The 20636-nt window shown below is 50.4% G+C and overlaps 1 protein-coding gene across 1 annotated transcript in view; it reads right to left on the reverse strand.

Moving 5' to 3' along the window:
• Positions 1-20636, reverse strand: part of SHB (SH2 domain containing adaptor protein B) — a 126407-nt gene that overhangs the window by 73904 nt on the left and 31867 nt on the right. Inside the window, exon 2 of the mRNA XM_081103081.1 lies at positions 6028-6148. Coding sequence (XP_080959207.1) covers positions 6028-6148 — 121 coding nt within the window. The remainder of the gene's footprint in view (positions 1-6027; positions 6149-20636) is intronic.

The raw sequence follows: 20636 nt of genomic DNA on the forward strand, positions 1-20636 counted from the left end.
CAGGGGCAGGAATGGGGAAGTCTGGCACATGGCAGGTGTATCCTCAATGACTGTCAGCTTTCTGTGGCCTATTCCATCCTGTTACAACCTTCCTGAAAAGCTGGGCAAGCTCAGTGTCCAGGGTCAAAAGGGAGGGTGGGGGCACAGGGGTGAGAGAATAGGAAGTGACTGCCAGTATGGGCCCACCGGTCACCATGGAAACCTAGCCTTCAAGCTCCTCTCCCCTCAGCTCCCCTCCCACGAGGCCTTCCTGGGCCAGGAGCACCACCAGGCTGGCTGGGTGTGTGAGCCAAGCTATTTCTCAAGATTAGGAAAGTCATCGGGTGACTAATACAAAATCTATTTACACTTGATTATCTTCTTCCTGTCCGGTAGGTAAGTCATTCTGGTAAATGATAGACCAGCCAGGGAACTCTGCACAGTCCATGACCAAGCCTTCTATCTGCCAGGAGGTGTAAGGGCAGGTTTCAAAACATTTCAAAACAAGGCCTAGCAGCTCTAGATTACAGAAGTCAGGAGACCGGCTCCGCAGCTTGCTGCTATATGACCTTGGCCAGTTAGTGCCTGGCCCCTCTGAACCTCAAGCACAAAGAGGATGCTGGGCAGAAGAGGTTGCTCTTCAAGGATAGTTCCATCCTGACATCCCCCAGCCAGGGAGAGCTGTGACCACCAGGACAGGCTGGAGCCTGAGGCGACTTGGGGAGAGGAGGGCAGACCAGGAGGGAGCACGGGGCCTGCAGAGGATGGCAGAGGCAGCCTGGCAGGAGGGGAGCGAAGGGGCACTGGGAGGGATGGTTTGGGGAGCAGAGCTCTGCAGACAGAGCAGGGCAGGTGAGGAAGAGGCGAGTGCACGGACATTCTGGGAGCAGAGTCCACAGACAGTGAGGAACTGGGGAGGGCGTGGACTCAGGACCCAGACAGAAAGGCCCTTTGCCTGGCTGGTGTAGCTCAGTGGTTGAGAGTCAACCCAGGAACCAGATGATGGTTTGATTCCTGGTCAGGGCACATGCCCGGATTGCGGGTCTGCGGGAGGCAGACAATTGATCATTCTCTCATCATTGAGGTTTCTATCTCTCTCCCTCTCCCTTCCTCTTTGAAATCAATAAAAACATATTTTTTAAAAAAGGAAAGAAAGGCAGTTTACTTTCCCAGCTACTGGGACCAGAGAACAGCACAGCCTTGAAGCAGGGGGCAGAGATAATGTCAAACACACAAGAAAGGTAGAATTTCAGGTAGGGTGGCCAGAGATGACCTCTCTGAAACCCAGTCAAAACTCAAGAACACCCCCCTTCTCTGAGAAGCATTTGCTGGTCTTCGGGGGCTTTATTCCAAAATTCCAACAGGAGCTCTAGGAAAGGCCTCTGGAGCCTGCCTATGAAGAACGGTGCAAACCTGCAGCTCCCAGCACTATCTGACTTGCAAGAAGGCAGCATGCATGCTCCTGGGGGGAGGGGGGTGCCAGGGCCAGCTCTTCCTCACAACCTGCAAGACCTGGGCTGGCACCATGAGGAGGTGGTGAGGGTGGGGCAGGAAGAGGTGCAGTTCTGACCTTGACAGCTGGAGAAACAGGGAACTGGAGGATTTATAAAGACCGTCATGGCACCCTAGAAAGAAGGCAAAATCTGACTTCCCAGATGAGGAAAATAAGGCCCAGAGAGGGAAAGCAACTTGCCTCAGGACACCCAACAAACCAGGGCAGAGCCAGAGCTAGAGCCCACATTTCCTGCCTCCTGCCTCCTGCAATAGGCCACAATTGTAACAGAGACTTCAACATGGTACACACCACCATTCTCTCAGAAAGTCTGTTGCTGCCAGAAGAGGCTATGACAGAGAACAAGAAGATACAAAAAGATGCCCCCTCCACCTTAAAATTGATGACTGACTTTACCTGGAGTTTTATAAAGGGCAGAAATTGTGAGCAAGGAGAACAGCCACGTCAGGGTAGCAGGTTCTGTGTGAAATAGCTTTCCTTTAATTTCCTCTTATTATGCTATAAACTTGACTTAATAATAAAAACATGCTAAGGACTTCTTGATGTGTAATTGCTTATAATATTAAAAATGATGGGAAAATGCTTTCAATTAATATGTATGTGAATCATCCTGTGAGATGACACTTTGAACAATTTTATAAGGGATGTTGGAGGTGGGGTGTCACACATAAAAAGGGGGTCTAAGTAACTGTAAAATTGCCAGTTATTTCTGCAGACCTTCTGGGAGTACAGGACAGATGTGAGAGTGTTTTAGCTGCAGGCTCCAGAGGGTGTGCTTTTCCTGATTATTTAACCTTTCTGTGTCTCAGTATTCCCATCTGTAAAATGGGGCTGAAGGCCTCAGGAGAAAGGATCCTAGTTGAGAATTATTCTGTGCTTTTAGGTGAACTAGGGCTTTATGATCCAATTAATCTTTAGAAGCTCTTGCCCCATCATTATCATTATGTTTTTTCTATCATTATTCTGTCCTATCAAAAGCCTCATCTCTGGCTTCTTCTCTCCAGCAAAAAGATCCCACACCTCGTGCCTTTGCTCAAGCTCTTCCCTCTGCCTAGGTTGCTAGATCCAGCTCTCATCACCACCGCCGCCTCGACCCCCGCCCCCACCCCCACCCGATTTGGATGGCCTAAACTCTGAATTTCTGGAGATTCACCTGCTCACCTCCATGTACCTGGATCTAGACCTGTCACCCTGCTTTATGGAAGTTCCTGGGGGCAGTGGCAGTGTCTTCCCAGGTTACATATCTAGCCTCTAACACAACAGGGTGCAGCAAGGGCTCCAGGGCAGGCTGCCCAGGTGCACTACAGAGGGCCTGAGGACCACCTGCTCCACTGTCCTGTTGTTTTGGCCACCCACCTCCAGGTAGTCAGGGCCTGGTCAGAGAACTTGATAACACCTAATTCCAAGTAAAGGACCAACAAGGCCCTCTGCTCCCCAATAACAACAATCTCAGGCACATGTGCAAAGCTTGCTCGTTGCCCTGGCTGGTTTTGCTCAGTGGCTAGAGCTTTGCCCAGCAGACTGAAGGATCCCGGGTTCAATTCCAGCCAAGGGCACATGCCTGGGTTGTGGGCTCGATGCCCAGTAGGGGGCATGCAGGAGGCAGCTGATCAATGATTCTCTCTCATCAATGATGTTTCTATCTCTTTCTTCTTCTCCCTTCCTCTCTGAAATCAATCCTATCTAATAATAGACAAACATGGTAATTGACCATACCTTCGCTACACCTCCCATTGGCTAATCAGCATGATATGCAAATTAACCACCAACAAAGATGGCAGTTAATTTGCATACGTAGGCTCCAGCTGTGGAGCAGTGAGGCCTGATGTTTCTGAGGCCGGCGGAGCAGTGAGGCCTCACTGCTCTGGGGCCAGCGGAGCAGCGAGGCCTGATGTTTCCTGGGCTGGCTCCGGCCAGAACTCGGCCAGAGCGAAGGCCTAGGCCCCGGGTGCCGCAGGCAAACCAGTGCCAGCAGCCAGGTGAAAGGAAGGCTTAGTGCATGAATCTCTTCATGCAACAGGCCTCTAGTAAAAATATATTTTAAAAAATCATAAAATACCCCCACAAAAAACAAAGCTTGCTGGTTCCAGCTGAGGCTATGTCAGTGTTGTGTGCCCTCCTACTTTATAATGAGGACACTGCAGCCCTCAATAGGCTAAGCTTCCTGACCCAACCAGGTACCCACGTTGACCTAAGAGCCCAGCACCCTTCTCACACATTAGCAGGTCTCTATGCATCTGGGGCCCTTAACTCTGGGATCAAGACTGGTGTGAAGAGGGAAAGAATGGGATGCAAGGCATGGCTTTGGAAGGAGGCCACCCGATTCTACCGGCTCGATCAGAGGTTTGGCTTGGGGATACCAAATACAGACACTTATACATGAGGAAACTGGGGTCCAGATGGCATGGAAAAGATCAAGGCCAGAACCTGACCTCGAGAGATAGGCCAAGCCAGATGAAAAGGTTCGCCAGGACTGACCAGCACAAGCCAGGCTGGCAAATGTCCCCGCCCCCGCTTCAGCTCCCTGCCCGCATGTTCTGTAGGTACTATAGGTCTGAGCCCCTCACTTCTATTTGTGAAACTGAGGGAAGTGACTTGTCCTCAGTTTCCCTCCCCTGTAAAACGAGACAGCATTTTACAGGGAAATGGTGAGGTGTGTATGTCAAAGGGCCCAGGACAGAGCCTGGGAGCCAGTCTCTGATGGCTCCTGCCATTTCCTCGTGTCCCGGATACCCCAGCGTCAAACACAAACACTACACTTCCTCTAGTACTCCACCCCAAAGACTGCCCTGCCAAGGCCAGGCCACACTTGGCAGTCTGCCTCCAACTTACTATGTGTCCTTAGGCAAGTCCCCCTCCTTCCCTGGACTCAGTTTCCCTGTCTGTTAAATGAGGCTGTTGGGTTTGGATGACCTTGAAGATCCTTTGCTGACCCTGACATATAAATGTGCTAGCGTCCCAAAGTCACTCCTATAAGCCCGGGCTGATGCCTGCTGGATGCAAGACTGGCCAGAGCTGAAGGGCCAAAGCTCTCCACGGCCCTGCCACAGAGCTGGCGTTCCACTGAGCCAACGGGGGTGTACATGGGAGGTGAAAGGATATGACAGCAGGATCAGGTGTTACTGCAGTGCTGAGCTGAAGACTGCACCAGTAGACCCAGTTTCCTGAGTCTCTGGAGACTCCCTCAGGACCCTAGGAGGGTCCACTAAAATGCACAAGCAGTTCTCTGCCTCTTGCCCCACAGAGGCCCCTTTGCCAGGAGAGATGAGGAAGATGGGAGTGAGTGTGAGGGGTGGCCCTCTAGGAGTGTGGCCTAAGTCCCGCTGGTCCATTACTCCCTGGCCCTTCACAGGGTGGCCTGGCACTCCGGGGGATACACTGGGGGCTAGAGAATCGCTTTCCATGAATAGAAGCAAGAGGCAGAGTCCTGGAAGCAGGGCCTGGACTCGCGCACCCAGGTTCTTCAGCAGTTGTCCTACAGTCTGCACAGCCCCACGACCTTCTATTCTGCACGGGCCCCACATACACTAAGTGCTCCGTAAATGTCGCTTCCTTTCCTTTCCTTCTTCTAACTCAGAAGGAATAATGCGAAAGGCCTCAAAGACGTCATGTACACCAAACAATAGAGGGCCACAGAGGGAGGCATCTGTATCCCAAATCCCAGACATACAGAACACCACTTCACTAGGCCTCAAAATTAGGGGTGGCTCCCAACCTGCTCCAATCCTCACAGGTGCTCCTCTGTCTCTGGACTGCCCTCTGGGCCAGGAGGACACATGTGGGGGGTTTCTCCTCTGCCTGAGATCTCCCCGCCAGTCAGTCTGTGAGGGCTGATAACCACCTGTCTGTGGTTCATTCTCTTAGATGCTCTGGGCATTATCCTGGCTAGACAAGAGGCCCTCAGGATACTGGACACCTGGCCACATTATTTTGGGCCCCAAGCAATTGCTTTGACAAGGTTTTGTCATTAAGGGCCAATATAAAATAGCCATGGGGGGAGTCTGTTACCTATAAACCTACCAGGTGGAGAGCAAGGGCTCTTTAGGCTGTGTCCAGCCCCTAAACAAGGGTTTCCTCATATTTGGACAGGGATAATTTTGTCCCCAATGATCTAGTCTGTCCCCTTCTACTAGGTAATGAAAGAAAGTGACACAGCTTGCTTCTTTTATTGCCCTGGCTGCTAGGAAGCTCCAAGTTAAGCTTTTTATCTCAACTGCTGTATCTTTCTTCAGTCAGAAATTCCCAATAGAACTTACCCCTCTTCTCTCCAGTTACTTCTCTGTCCCTATCTTGGTTACTGTACTTGGTACTCTAGTGTCTGGACTTTCACTGTGCCCTGCCAGGTTCTTCCTGATGTAGGTGAACATGAACTGGGAGATTGTGGTAAAGATTAAACACACTGCAGCCTCCCAACCACCACCTTGAAAGCACAAACCTCCCTCTGCTGAGGCTGGTTGGGGACCATCCATGTGTCCAGGAATGTGCTCTCTGCCTCCCAGGTGAGCTCAAGTCCTTGTGCCAACTGCTCTGCTTACCTGTCATGATCCTCTGGGCCTCGTAGGGCTCCATGTAGCCAGCACTCTCCCCCTTTCCCGCTTTACTCTTGAGATCATTCTTGGCATCAAAGGGATCTGAGTAGTCATCAGCGATAATCACCTGCAGGGAAGAAGATGCAAGGGTGAGTCCACCTTTGGCTTTCTGCTTCACGGCCAGGCTCTGCTCCAACACACACAAACTGAGCCTGCACCACACCAGCAAGGAGGCGCGGGGGAGAGGCAGGAACCAGAGCTGCTGCTTACCCTCAGGAAGCTCCAATTCTTGCAGGGGTGACAAAGGGACCCTCACTGGCAGTGCTCCATCACAAGAGAGGGGCCTGAGCCTGTACATGCAGCATGGCCGGCTCTGGGCGAGGTCAAGTGAGAACAGAAGGGCAACTGGGCAGAGAAGCACAGAGGCAAGAACCTGGAGGGTGTCTTTGGGAATGTGAATTGTTCAATTTAATGGAATGGAAATGGAAGAAAGTTGGAAAGGAGACTGCAGAAGCCTGGAAATGCTGACAAGTTCCTGGTGCTGGCTGAGGCATAGAAGAGCTTGTGTAGAGATAATTATGTTCAGCGTTCCATTTCCCCCAAATCTGGAACATAACCACGCCTTGGGTAATCAGACAACAATTTGGTGAGATCAACGAACTGTAAAGATGACTGTGGCCCCAGACGGGCCCAATGAAAACACAAAAGCAGCTCAGGGTGGACAGATGGACTGCTTGGGCCAGAAAGGGCCTTGGAAGCAACACATGGAAAGACCTGCTGTAACAGATGGGGAAGCTGAGGTCCAGGGGAGGATGGGGCTAGACTAAGACCCTTGGGCAGACCCTCTGCTCCCAGGGCCCTTCCTGGCCTCCTCACCTGTCTACATTTCAGAAAATAGCAAAGTTTTACAACAAATGGACAGTCACCTGGCGGTAGACAGTGTGGGCGGGGTGGGGGTGGGGTTACCCCATGAGATGGTGAGCATCTGGGATATGAACACTTCAGAGACCAAGCTCCACATTTTCCCTGGAGAAGGGTAAAAAAATCTCAGTTGGAGGCTAGGTGTAAACACGACAACTTTCCTTCCCATTTCTTACTTCCTAACCTTCTTGAGTAGCACACTTATCAAAGGGGAAAGGACAGGAACCCACCAAACAGGTTCCCTTTTAACACATCTAGCTCCACAAATCCACTGTGACTTCCATCATTATCTATCCCTTTGGTCACACATCTGGCAAAGGGCAAGTTCCTCAACCTCCCAGCCAGGGCCACCCAGCTGCCTCTTTTGGGAGGGGGTAGGTTAGCATTTCTCTCAACCCCGGGGTAACATGAATTGTTATTTAAATTGTGGGTTTAATTAGAAACCACAGGAGCCTCCTCTCTCTCCTAGCTCCTGGAATGTAAGGCATTTGAGGGGCCTAAAAACCCAGGGGAAGGGAAAATCCCCCTTTGTCTGCCCTGCGAATGGCAGCTTGTGGCAGCAGCCTTGGCAGGGTGAACAAGTGACCTCCAGCTGCCCGGAATGTGATGCCAGAGGAGGGACAGCGGGCAGCGACCCTGTCACTGGCATGCAGCCGGGGGCCAATGGGAGGCAGAGCACTCAGCGGTCCAGCTCTTCCGTGAAAAGACCCAAGGCTGGAGCGCCCACCATCTGAGCATGTGTGCCCCGCTGTCTACCCCCTGCTGCCTCCTCCAGGGGTCAGGCTCTGAGTCCCAGCGGGGGCCCTTCCAGATGCTGACATGGTAATCGCGGCCTCTTTTGAGACTCACTGAGCTCAAATGACACCAGGCAGGGGAAAGACAGGGGGGTGGGGGAGAGCTGGGTCAGGCAATGTCTTTCATTTGATATTTCTATTCTACCCTTTGCAGAACACACCAGGGAGAAAATTATGCATGTGAACCACTGTCTAACAGAGCAGCTCAGACGCTGCTGATCTAGTGTAGGGTTTTGTGTCTCAAGAGGTGAGAAGTCCAAATGGAGAAAATGATGAACCTGCTGCGGCTGACATCTAATCTTAGGTCTCCCGCTCCAGCCTTCCTTCCTGTCTCTTTTCAGCATGAACATCCTCCATCTATTCTGCAATGAGGAAGGGAGCAAATATTTCCCCGAGAAAACAAAATCATTTGTGGAGGGATTAGCTGAGGAGTTAGACAGGGGAGGAAGCTGGGCTGCAGTCTCTGTAATCTAGAAATCAGCTCCTCTCCGAAGTGCTCTGTAATTTACAAACATGGAGGTTTGCAGGATATAAACCAAATCTTTGTTAGCCTTGGGACGGGAACTCTGGGAGGCCTTTGGTTCAGCAGGCACTATCTGTACTTTCTAATTAAAATGAGATCTGAGCTTGGGCTGTCACTGGCCCCCAACTGCCTGCCTTGCTTACTTTCGTTTCAATAAGAACTTACAAATCCTAAAACCAGGAAAAGCCCCTGCTCTCTGCTAACATGTGGTTCCAGTTATACCTGCTGACAGTTGAAAATCCTTCCGTTTAAAAAAAAGGTTTAGAATTCTGTTAGTTTAAGAAGCAAATCGGAAGGTTCCTAAAATGTATATTTAATCAACTTGCTTTCGAACTTCAAAGTGAGGTGGGTGGAGGGGAGGGAATTTGAGGTTTGAGCAACCTGAAACTAGGCAAACACTTACTGAGCTGTCTGACCTTTTGCAAAATCATGTCCTGGTTTTGGCGAGTAAAAATTTAACCAGGTGTTAGGAGAGTTGAGCAGGCAGTTAGCCAGAGTGATGTGTGCTGTGCCACAGGCCCTAGCCACATGCACTGGGCAGTGTGGTCACTGTCTCAGCTGCCAGGGCTCACTGTAAATCAAGATGGCCAGCAAGAGGCTTGAGTGAAGGCTGTTAAAAAAAAAAAGAGAATAAGTTTCCCCAGATGTGGGCTTGGATTCCTGCTGGGGTTGCTTTTGCCCCAGTTAGCAGACAAGTCCTTCAAATCTAATTGAACAATTCAACTAAACGGAAGACAGCAGGGACTTCTCAGCAGATTAGGCCATCTGGGCACTTGAGATGCTTTCCTTGATTTTGCTCTTGGATTGGCAAAGACCTGATAGGGCATCAGACTTCTTCACCTGGCCTGCTTGTGGTTTCATGGGGCAAGGGCAAAGCTGAGAGGGGGACCCAGGCTACTGGTCTCACCACTTCATTATGGAAATGAGCAGCAGCAGAAAGACAAGAGTTATGGCCCTGTCCGGGTAGCTCAGTCGGTTAGAGCTTTGTCCCAATACACCACGGTTGCAGGTTTGACCCCCCCGTCAGGGCACATACAAGAATCAACCAATGAATGCATAAATAAGTCGATCAAATTGATTCTTCTCTCTAAAGTCAGTTTACAGAAAGACAAGGGTTATGGCTAGACCCCAGGCAAGTCTCTTCTTGCTTTCAAACAAACATAGAGACCCCAGGTCAGCCCGGTGCCCTTAAAGGACTTTCACAGGTTCATAAAGCAGTGAAACTGGGTGTCCTTGAGAGACCTGCCCCACAATCCCCTTCTTTTGCATAAGGCCCAGGGCAGCCCAGAAGGCTTGACCATCCCTGCGCACCACCTCTCTGACAGGGCTCTGGGAGTCAGCTCTGCATCCCTCCTTTCTGTTTTGCACACACTGCTCACTCCTTTCCATCAGTCTGGGGGCAGGGTGTTTTTATCGTGGGGACTAAGCGTTGTGATAGGAAGCAGTCTTCCTGTTCATCCCCAAAAGGAAGTACCAGAGAAAGACGGGTGTTGCCACTTGGCAACATGTCCATATGCTTTTCCAAGATAGCTGCACCTGGTGGAGAGCTGGCCCTCTCCACGTGCTCTTGGGGGAAAGGTAAACTGGGAGTCACTTTGAAAGATAACCGTTGACACTATTCATTAAAATCCAGAATATTCATGGATTAGCCCAGCAACTTCACTTCTCAATATTTATTCCCAAATGTACACAAGGAGGCATAGACCAAGATGCTCATTGGAGCAAGTAATAATGAGAACCTGTTATATCCTACTATGTCTACCCATGGGGGGTTGTTAAATCCTGCTAGTTCCATGCTATGGAGTATAATGCAGCAGGTTAAAAACAAACAAACATGAACATAGTTCTCCAAGGCATAGCTTGGAATAAAAGGAAAGCACGTTGTAGAATGAGAGATACAGGCTGATATCTATTTAGGAAAAATAAAACAGAAACCTGTATCTCTATTTAATGTAAAGAAAAGGTCTGGGGAGATGCACACTTCTCACTGACACCTCCTGCGGGGGAGGTAACTGGGGTTGGGGTGGTTACTGGAAATCAAAGGAGGCGTGTCTGTAATGTTAACACATTTTCAAACAAGGAAAACTTATTGATGCATTATGCACAAAAGTAAACTTTTTAAAAAAGCACCCCTCTTCACAGGCTATTTTTGGTACAGCAGATAAACTGTTTCCCAAACTTGCCTGAAGATAGGAATGGCTTGGAATGCTTGTTAAAAAAACAGATACCTACCCCCCAATAATGTGTATATTTAATAAGCAACCCAGGTGATTTTTATCAGGAAAGTTTGGAAAATGGTAAGCTAGAGCCAGACCCCCTCCCCCACCAATCTAATGCAAAGCCTTCAGATATTACTCTGGATTTTCACTTTTCTCAGATATTTCTCAGTCCTGTTCATCAAAGTGAAGCAAGAAGTGGGTGTTAAAGGCAGCTCTCTCTTGCTTTCTTTCCCTGGGAATCAACTGGAGTAAGAGATGACCCAACATGCCTTGGTCCATCTCCAGAATCCAAGACGTAGCGGTAATGGCATCCTCTGTGCAATCTGAGGGCCGGCCCCACACTGAGCAATAGAGCTGAGTGTGGGGAGAGGGCCACACAAGCAAGACCCTGCCCTGCCCAGGAGGGGAGCCCGGGCCCAGGCTAATCTGGCTGTGAGGATGTGCAAAGCTGTCTGCCTAAAGCACAGACTCACCCTTTCAGGGCAACTCTACATGGCTCTCAGCACACTCTCAGAACGATCCCTGGCTCCAGAAAGGGCTGGTGGGACTGTGGAGGAGGCACTGCTGAAATGCACAGGCATCCCTGCTAAAAATCATTCGCACCTGCTCACAGGAGGGACCAGCGAGGCGGACCAGCTACCACCTTCCAGGAGTGGTGACCTATATTGTCCCCACTATCCCAAGGGCACCTCCTCTAACAATAGTCACTCCACGTACTCTGCTTTCTGTGGGAACTGGCAGTTTGGGGCTGCCCCAACTTGGCCTCTGCTGGATGAGGCAAGCTAAGTCTCCCCCACTCTGTGCTGCTCGTCTCTCACTGGAAAGTGAGGGGGTGGCATCCCACGAGGCCCTGGGTATGTTCCAGGTCCATGGCTTCTGTCTACGCCAAAGCAAACTGCATAGGAACACACCTGGGAATGTTCTACACAGTCCCAGTTGGACCATTTCCTCATCAATTTGCCATTAAGACTACACATTAGTTTTCTGAACAGCTTGGGGGACATGAATCTCTTTGGGAATCTGATAAATGATGAAGGTGTGGCTCCCTCCATCACCTTTATATATGCCTGCAAAGTGTTGGGCACATTTCAGAAAGGTTGGGAGTCGCAGGTTAAGGCCAAGTTCCCTTGCATATGAGTCACTATAAAGAACATCTAAAATGAGACACACTCTTTTTTTTATAAATCCTCACCCTAGAAACAGTGATGGCGAACCTATGACACACGTGTCAGAGGTAACATGCGAACTCATTTTTTTGGTTGATTTTTCTTTGTTAAATGGCATTTAAATATATAAAATAAATACCAAAAATATAAGTCTTTATTTTACTATGGTTGCAAATATCAAAAAATTTCTATATGTGACACGGCACCAGAGTTAAGTTAGGGTTTTTCAAAATGCTGACACGCTGAAAGGTGTGTCACCTCAAAAGGTTCGCCATCACTGCCCTAGAATATATGTGTCTTTTAAAACTGATCTTACAAAGAGAGGGAAGGGGGAGGAAGGAAAGGGGAGAGGGAGGGGGAGGAGGAGAGAGAGAGAGAGAGAGAGAGAGAGAGAGAGAGAGAGAGAAAGAGAAAGAGAGAGGTCAGTTGCTCCCATACACACCCTGACCATGGATTTAACCCGAAACCGAGGTATGTGCCCTGACTAGGAATAAACCCCCAACCTTTTGGTGTACGGGATGCTCCAACCAACTGAGTCACCTGGCCAGGGCATGAGACACACTCTTTGCCTTAGCGAGGTGGCGGGTACTGACTGTTGTAATTCAACGCACATTATTCACCTGGCTGAACACAGCAGGATGTGGGACTGGCCTGCCATTAGGCTGGGGAGGGGGGATGTGGGGCGGTCAGGCCGCTCTATCCTGGCTTGAAGCTTGAAACCCACACCCCTCCAGAGCAGAGGCACCTGGTCCGCTCCCTCGCCCTGAGGATCAGGAGGCTCCTTGAAGGTGAGCAAATGGTGTTCAGGTCACGAAGTGGCAGCAGCAGCCAGAAGCTCCAAGCCTCTGTCCTGCATCAGCGGGCTCAGCAGGCTGGAGTCCTGGTTCTCCTTTGGGACCCACCATGACACAGGCCCTGGCAGGTCGGATGTCCCCATAATGGAGACTCTGTTGCCATGCCAACCAAGATATGGCATGAATGAAATGGGATTGGGGATCTGGAAGGGTTCCAAATGACCATGGGCTGCCCAAAAAGAAGCAGCGGATAGACATTCTGCACAGACCCAGAAACTATACAGACACAAGCTCAGTGAGTCAGGGAGGACATCTAACAGCCAATAAGGGAACACACTCCCTGGAACCAGAGCTCCTGCCAGAGGCTGTAAGGTGGGCATCTGCTTTAGGTGGAGGTCAGCCTACTAGCCACTGACTGTCTGTGCTGTGTTTTCTCAGCACAGATTCAGTGGCCCCAGAGCAGCACCCATTGCAAGGAATGCCTAGATGGGTGGCTGTTTGCAGAACCCCCAGTGTGGCTGAGGCGGGCGGTGTTTCTGAAGCCCCAAGGCTGACCAATGGCAGCTGGACTGCAGCAGCTGCCTGAGGCTTTGCAAATACACAGAAAGGCAAGTGGCAAGGCAGAAAGGACACTGCCAAGCAGGGACAGCCCAGACAAGCAGAGCCCTGGAGCAGAGCTGGCTCTACTGCACCCTCGCTGGGTCATTCCTGGCAAACTGCTTTATCTCTTTGAGCCTCAGCCATTCATTTCTGAAATGGGCAAAACTGTTTGCCATCTCAGTTTCACATGAATATTGTGAGGAGCAAATAATGCGATGATTTGGGGATGTAACAGCAGTTTATAGAGAAAGGTGGCACTTCCTGGGTGCTGGGGATCGAGTTAAGTGCTGGGTCTCTGTCCACTGAAAATCTAGTGGGGAAGACAAAACAAAGACCTGAGAAGAAACCTCAGCCAAGGCCCCAGTAATGACAGAGAAAACTGGCTGCAATCAGGTATGACAACAGCTGTCATATTTATCAACCACAGAAACAGGAATGTTTATGAAGGATCCTCTCCCCGCCACACTCTTTTATGTTCTGGGTGGGATGCATCTCCTAGTTGGGGTACCTGGCTAAGAGGTCGAGACCCTCAGGGCCACCCTGCCTGTGTGCTGGACAGCAGCAGGGTGCTGTAGGTCTACGGCCTGATTCCAGGGCTCTGGGGCTCAGAGGGGGTCCACAGAACTGGCTGTAACCTTGCTTGGGGACACCCCATGCAGAGATAGAAGCAAGCATCCCCCGCTCCTCGCCTTTCTCTGTCCCGGCTTTGACCATCATAGACTAACTCTCCTTACAGGCATGCCAATAAATCATTTCTGACATGGTGAGGAAGTGAATTTGGGGAAGATTAATTAGCTACATTCACACATTCAGCTGCAATTCCTGGAAATCAGATGGTGGGGAGGGCACTTTTCCACAGCAACCAAGGACGGGCTGGTACCTCGCCTCTAAGGTCTGACTCGCTCATGCAGAATCACCTTGAAGTTCAAAGTCCTTCTTTCATGCACGGAGGGGTCAAGTGCTCTGCCCTCTAACCCCACTGACTGGGAGCTCACAACTTCGTAATTCTGTCATTTGGGACAGTCGTCACTATTAAAGTGGCCTCCGTCTGGTAGCGCCTTCCACTCTGTGCAGACCTTGGGTGCTCTAGTGTAAATGCTTTACAGACCAGCCAGTGACCTGCCCACATGTCAGAAGGCGAGAGGTGTTTCCAATGGTCTCCACTGGTCTTTCCAGTCCTCCCCTTCCCACAGCCACAGCTGTTTGCCTTGACACCTACAGGCTCCAACTTGTTAGGAAAAATGCATTCCAAATTACAGCCTCTGTCAGCTCCGCTGGGGCCCTCCTCTGGCTTCCCCCTCCCAATCCCCGCCTCACTCACTCACTGGCATACCCCACTCTCCTTCAGTTTAACCCTGTGGAGGTTGCTGTGGTCCTGGGTGAGAGGCTGCTGGAGTGGAGCCTGGCTCAGCCCTCTGTTTACCCTGAAACCTCACTATTAAGTGGTAGGGACTAGCTTTTCAGCATCTCTCAAGCAGTGGGAAGTTCTATTAACTCCGAAATAGCTAATCCTGTAATTTCTTAACTGCATTCAGCTAGGGCCTATGGACGAATGAAGAGTTCAGTGTATCCCTCCTGAGGACAGAAGCCTCCTGGGGTTTGCAGAGTAATTACAGGTGATGTCAGAGCTGAAAGAAAGTCTAGTCTGGTGGGTTTCAACAAATTATGTAATTTGTGCCAAAGAAATCTCACAGGGAGCCCCAACATGCACTACTCTTCGTAGTCTGAAAAGCACGAATCCACTGGGAAGCAGGAGGCCCCAGAGGGGAGGGTGAAGGTCAGTGCCAGAAACAGGTAGCCAAGTGTTTCCTAACTCCCAGGTCCACATTGTGTCTACAATACCTGTATGGCTACCTAATTTTTCTCTTAGTCATTCCTAAAATTTCAGGGTATACCCACCATAATCACCCCCTGGATAAAGCTCCCTTGGCACCTCTTGCAAGGACTGCCACCCATCCCTGCAGACAGTTCCCTGTGGGAGGCCACCCCAGGCCAGGCTTGGTCTTCATGGGTCACCGATTGAGCCTCCGTCCTCCCCTGAGCTCTGGCTCAGCGATGTCCAGCCCTCTGGGGATCCCATCAATCTCCACCCACCCTTCCAGACAGTCCTTTCTTCCCAAGCTTCCTGCTCAAGGGGTTACAAGTGCTCCTCCTAGAAAATGGCTCTCAGACCAGCCCTGGGGTCAAGAAGGGTAAGGTCAAGATTTTCTTCTTTCCCTGGCAGAGCACTTGGAGCTGGAACGATCAGAGAATGTGCAATCAGGAGCAAGGACACGGGGTGGCTCTGGAAGTCATTTTCTGCTCTGTGCCTCAGCTTCCTCATCTACAAAATGACATGGGGTGAGGACTAAATGAGCCAATATACAGGATGCACCTAGAACGGGGCCAGGCACACAGCAAGTGCTCAAGAAATGTCAGGTGCACTTATCATCTGAACACACTATCCTGCCTGGCTGATTCCGTCTTGTGGAGGAGGAAACTGAGAAAGGGTCCTGCAGAGGTCACCTGGATGTCCAGTAACAGAATCAGCAGAGTGATAAACCAGACTCCCACCAAACCCCAACCACAGGAGAATCCAAGTCATTTGGCGACCTGTCCTATATAATAAAAGGCTAATATGCAAATCAATTGAATGGTGAACTACTGGTCGCTATAACATGCACTGACCACCAGGGGGAAGACACTCAATGCAGGAGCTGCCCCCTGGTGGTCAGTGTGCTCCCAAAGGGGGAGCACTGCTCAGCCAGAAGCAGGGCTCACGGCTGGCGAGCTCAGCAGCAGTGGTGGGAGCCTCTCCCACCTCTGCAGCAACGCTAAGGATGTCCGACTGATAGCTTAGGCCCGCTTCACCGAAGCCGGCAGTTGGACATCCCCCGAGGGCTCCCAGACTGCAAGAGGGCGCAGGCTGGGCTGAGGGACACCCCCCCTCCCGAGTGCACAATTTTGGTGCACTGGGCCTCTAGTATATTTATAGCCTGCCTGCTTCCAAAATAGGTTTTAGACAGCTGTGTTCAAGTCATCTTTCCGGCTGGACTGCTCCTTCCCAAGAAAGGATGGGGAACGCCCTTAGGGCTTTCTCACAGTAACAGAAGGCTCTGAGTACCAGGGACAACTTTGGCAGTGCATTCACAGGAAAGGTATGTGAAAGAAAAACAGCAGAGCCTCGAAGCCAAAGGCCTTTCCTGAGAGCTGTGGTACCTTTAATAACCAGGCATCCATGTCCCACGCAGGGCCTGAGAGGGAGCAGGAGTGACGGAGTGAGACGGGGAACTGGGATTAGCGTGAGAAGGTACTTGGGCTTGTGCAGCCCATGTGATCCAGGACCGTGCAGCTGTTTCATCAGTGACAGTGACACAGGACCCAGACTAAGTGAAAGGTCATTTCTCTGTGAATGGGGCCCATTAGGATGATTCGTGCACATTTCTAACACGAGGCTGCCTTTGTATTGAAGACAGGCAGCAATGGCCATAATTACCACCACTGTATTTGAGGGTTCCCAATTATGTTCAGCTTAATAGTGGGTGCTCAATAAATGGTGATTCACTTTTTTTAAAATAATGCCATCTTCTCAAATCCTCCAGTCACCAAGCTCGATGAACTCTTTCTCATGTGCAGTCCTCCAGGCTAAGAATTTGTCCCTGAACCCCAAAGCACTTTTTCTGCTATGTACTTGGCACCTTCTAACGTACAGGGAAGTGACTGGGGACAGAGCTTTGCAATGCCACACAATGTCTATAACGGTGTCAATGGCTTGTTCAATCATATTCACCCCATGCTTACAAAGTGCCAGGCAGTGAGCTCTGAGCTGCAGTGCAGCGGTGAACAAAGGCAGGTGTTCCCCTGCCTCGTGGAGCTTCTGGTGTCTTGGGAGGACAACTGACCATTCTGGGGAGGGGCAGGCATGGTTATGGATAGGAGTACTCAGCTGTCATGTGCCAAGCAGAAGAGTAAGGACATAGGCAAAGTCCCTTTATCCCCTGTCCTGAACTGGAGCTATGTGCAGACCTGTCAGGTGAGTTACCTGAGGATGCCCACTATGAAACCAAAAGAGGTTATAGAATCTTTACCAATAAAAAAAAAAATTACTCTTGGCACCTGAGTCATTTACAAAAAATTAGGTTTCAAAACAGTACTTATAGGACTCCATTTTTCTAAAATATCACACACACAAAAAGGAAGAAATGTGTTTCATGTGCAAAGAAAAAGGACTAGAAGGTGTACAGTACAATACAGCACCCATCCAGAAGCTTCCATGAAGCTTGAGGCTTAAACACACTGTTCTCCTCCTCTCCAGGTGGGCACACTCCCTGCCAGGACCTCAGTTTCCCCATCTGTAAGATGGGAAGGGTAGAGTGGGTTTTACATACAAGAGGAGGGGAAGAGACACAGGATCACGACACCAAAAGAAAACCAACTACCATCTTGCCTCACCAACATTTTCTGAATGAAAGAATAAGAAACTTTACAAAGAAACAGAATAAAGTTCAGTCCTTTTAAAGTGAATGGAGTTAGCTTCATAATAAACCTCCCTAACTTTTCATTTTTCTCCTCCCATACTGCGCTTTCTAAGCTTTTGGAGCTCACTATGCTTTCGGAGCATTCCCAGGGGATTTCAGTCCTTCGGACATGGTTTTAAAGACCATGCCCTTCTTTGGGTTGCAACCATCCGGTGTGCATCTACCAGGAAAGGGCACTGGCTTTTCTGGCCCCTCTCCCCTCCTGGTGCTCCTCTCACTCTTAAAGGCACATTCTCCACTACTGCTGATGCTGGTGTCCATGGAACACCAACAGAGCGCTTGACTGTAGCCTCATGAATCAATCAGGCCATGAAGTGGCCCTAACTTATTAATACACATTGTAAAATCCCCTTCCAAACGGAAGGTCATAAATCACCTGCCGCCGGAAACGTTCTATTTTTAAAGGAAGGCCAAGGTATCTTGAACTAAATGCCAGACTTGCCCATTTCAAAAGAGCAAACTTTGATCCATTGCTGCTATGTTAATCAAGTGATTGGGGAGGCCCGGCCCCTTGCTGATAACGCAGCTGTCACAAGACATCACCAACCCCCACCAGCTTCCTCTCCTCACACACTTCTCTGCCCAGACCTGAGGCCATATGCGACTCACAGGGACTGACTTCTGGGTGATCTGAGATCCTTAGGCCAGACCCTCCAGGAGCCTGAGCTTGTTAGAGGATTAGAGCTAGCAAGAGGGTTAGAGGTGATGCTGAGGATGGAGGAAGTGCTTACTATGGCACTAGACTCTGTGCTTGTATATATATTGTCTTAGGTAAACTTGCTAATTACATTATTTTCAGATGAGAAAAATCAAAGCTCAGAGAGGTGTAGAAGCTTCCCCAAGGCCTCAGAGCACATAAGGCAGTGCAGGTCTCAACCCTGGCCCGCCTCACTCCAAAATGTTGGCTCCTCCATGCCACCCACGGCCTGTTGCATGAGTTTCTAATATCCTGGGTCCCTTCCCGACAGCAGGAGGAGATCTCTGAAGGGAGGCTTGACAGGAAGAAGAGGAAGCTCTGCCAATTTGGCTCGGATGTGCCAACCCCAGGCAAGGGCCACCCCTGACACTCCCTCAGTCAGCTGGGTACTGGAAATCTCCCTTCCTTTTCCTGTGACAGCCTCCCTGCGACTGGAGCGCACCTGCAACCTGCCCGGGCCACACCTGGGGAAGCAGCCAATTCCGCCCGCAGCCTGTGCCCTGTGCTCAGCTTCCAGCAATTACCCCCCTCCATCCTCTCCTGCCTCATCCTTCCTGCCCGGGGGATCCCACCTCCTCCTACTCCCCTAACCCACCACAAAACAGAGTGCAGTACAGCACGCAGGCTGTGTCCTCACATTAGAGGGAGGGTTCGTGACAGCCAGAGGCAGTGGAGAGAGAGGCCCAGCCTTCGCCCCCCCTCCCCACCCCCCCCCCCCCCGCCCCGCCACCCCATCCACAAACCTTTGCACATGGAAACATTATCACTCAGCACAGGAGAGGAATGAAAGCTGAAAAATGAACCTGAACCTTGGCCCCTGCTTCATTAACAAGAGTTAATACTTGGATAGTGCCCAGCATGCACTAAGTTATTGTTATTTTCAAAGTTGACTGTAAAGTCAGTCTCATTTTTCTCATTGTACAGTGGGAGGGAAATTTATGGTAGAATTAGTTCATTCTTCATCTTGTTAGGGTAAGCCCTGCTGCATTAAAAAAAAAAAAAAAAAAAAAGTCCAGACATACGTGTAGACCAGAGGAACTGGAGAAGTTCTGTCTGTGGAGGAGGAGGCCCAGGGTCAGAGGGCCAGCTTGAAATCCCTATGGCCTTCAGGCCCAGAGGTGGTGGTGATGCCCGAGAGGGGGACCCAGGCATAACTGAAAGCCATGGAAGCATCTCATCCCCCTATAGGGGCCTCATCATTTTCATTCCTTGGGGATAACACAGGTGATTTGGGCCACCTGACTGGGACAAGGGAGGTCCTTTCAACCCACAGGCCACAGAAGAATGCACTCCCTGGAGACATTTAAGCCAATGGCCCAGCTGACCAGCCACGGGGGAGGGCCTCAACTGGGTCCTCCTGAGTGGTCTGGCTGCACTGCCCCTCTCCTCACATTCTGTCATGCCCAACCTTGATCTGTGGGCAACAGGTCTACACAGATGGTCCCAAGCTCCCCATTCATCCTGGTCCCTAACTGGTGTCTCAGGTTTACAGACTGGCTCGGGAAGGCTGTTCAGCTCTGGCACCTTTGCTGCACCCTGGCCAGGCGAGTCTGCTTGGAGAGTAAGGCAGGCAGGGTTACCTAAAGACTGCCCACAACCTTATCCACCTAACAAAATCTGCTGTAAAACACTGACACCCTCCCAGAACTGCTGCCTGGATTTAAGAAAGGGAGAGGTGGCTTGGGTTTTAAAGAGAAAATAAGATTCCCATTCATGAACTCCCCACACCAAGGACACATAACAGGTAAAACGGGTTCTGACATTGATTAATGAGCTGGGGTAATAATGGGGCTCACCCTTCGTCATTAAAAATATTAACCTCGTTCCTGGCTCAGCGATGTCATAAACCCAGGGCCCACAAAGCTCTCTCATAACCACACTTCTCATCTCCCTGGGGACAAGCCAGGAAGGCAGAGAGCTATTTGGGAAGACCACAGACCCTCCACAGAGCCAGCTGTAGGTGGGTAGGTATAAGAAATAATGCCATAACTTGCCATATGTATGTAAGAATTCAGGGGTCTCAGCTGGCTGGGACCTTTATTAAAGCGATGCTATGCTCACGTGGTCTAATGTAGCTTCCAAAAGCCAACCTGCCCACTGGCTGTGGTGACAATGGTATGACCTTAGGACTTCCACCACTAGGAAGGAGACCGTCTTGCTCCAATCTGCATAAATCTGAGGGTCAGTGGAGAATCACGTTCAGCTTTGGGCCCCGAACTTTAATTAAGAGCAGCCACCGGGAAGATAAAGAGCCTGGGCTCCATGTCTCATGAGCATAATTAAAGAGATTAAGGGGTTTGTACATTCTAGGGAAGATTCAGGGGTGTGTGCGCAGTGCAGGATGGTGGTTAATCCCTGGAACAGGATGCAGACAAGTTCTGCTG

Source organism: Myotis nattereri, assembly GCF_964212035.1.
Source record: "Myotis nattereri genome assembly, chromosome: 12".
NCBI classification, from domain to species: Eukaryota; Metazoa; Chordata; class Mammalia; order Chiroptera; family Vespertilionidae; genus Myotis; species Myotis nattereri.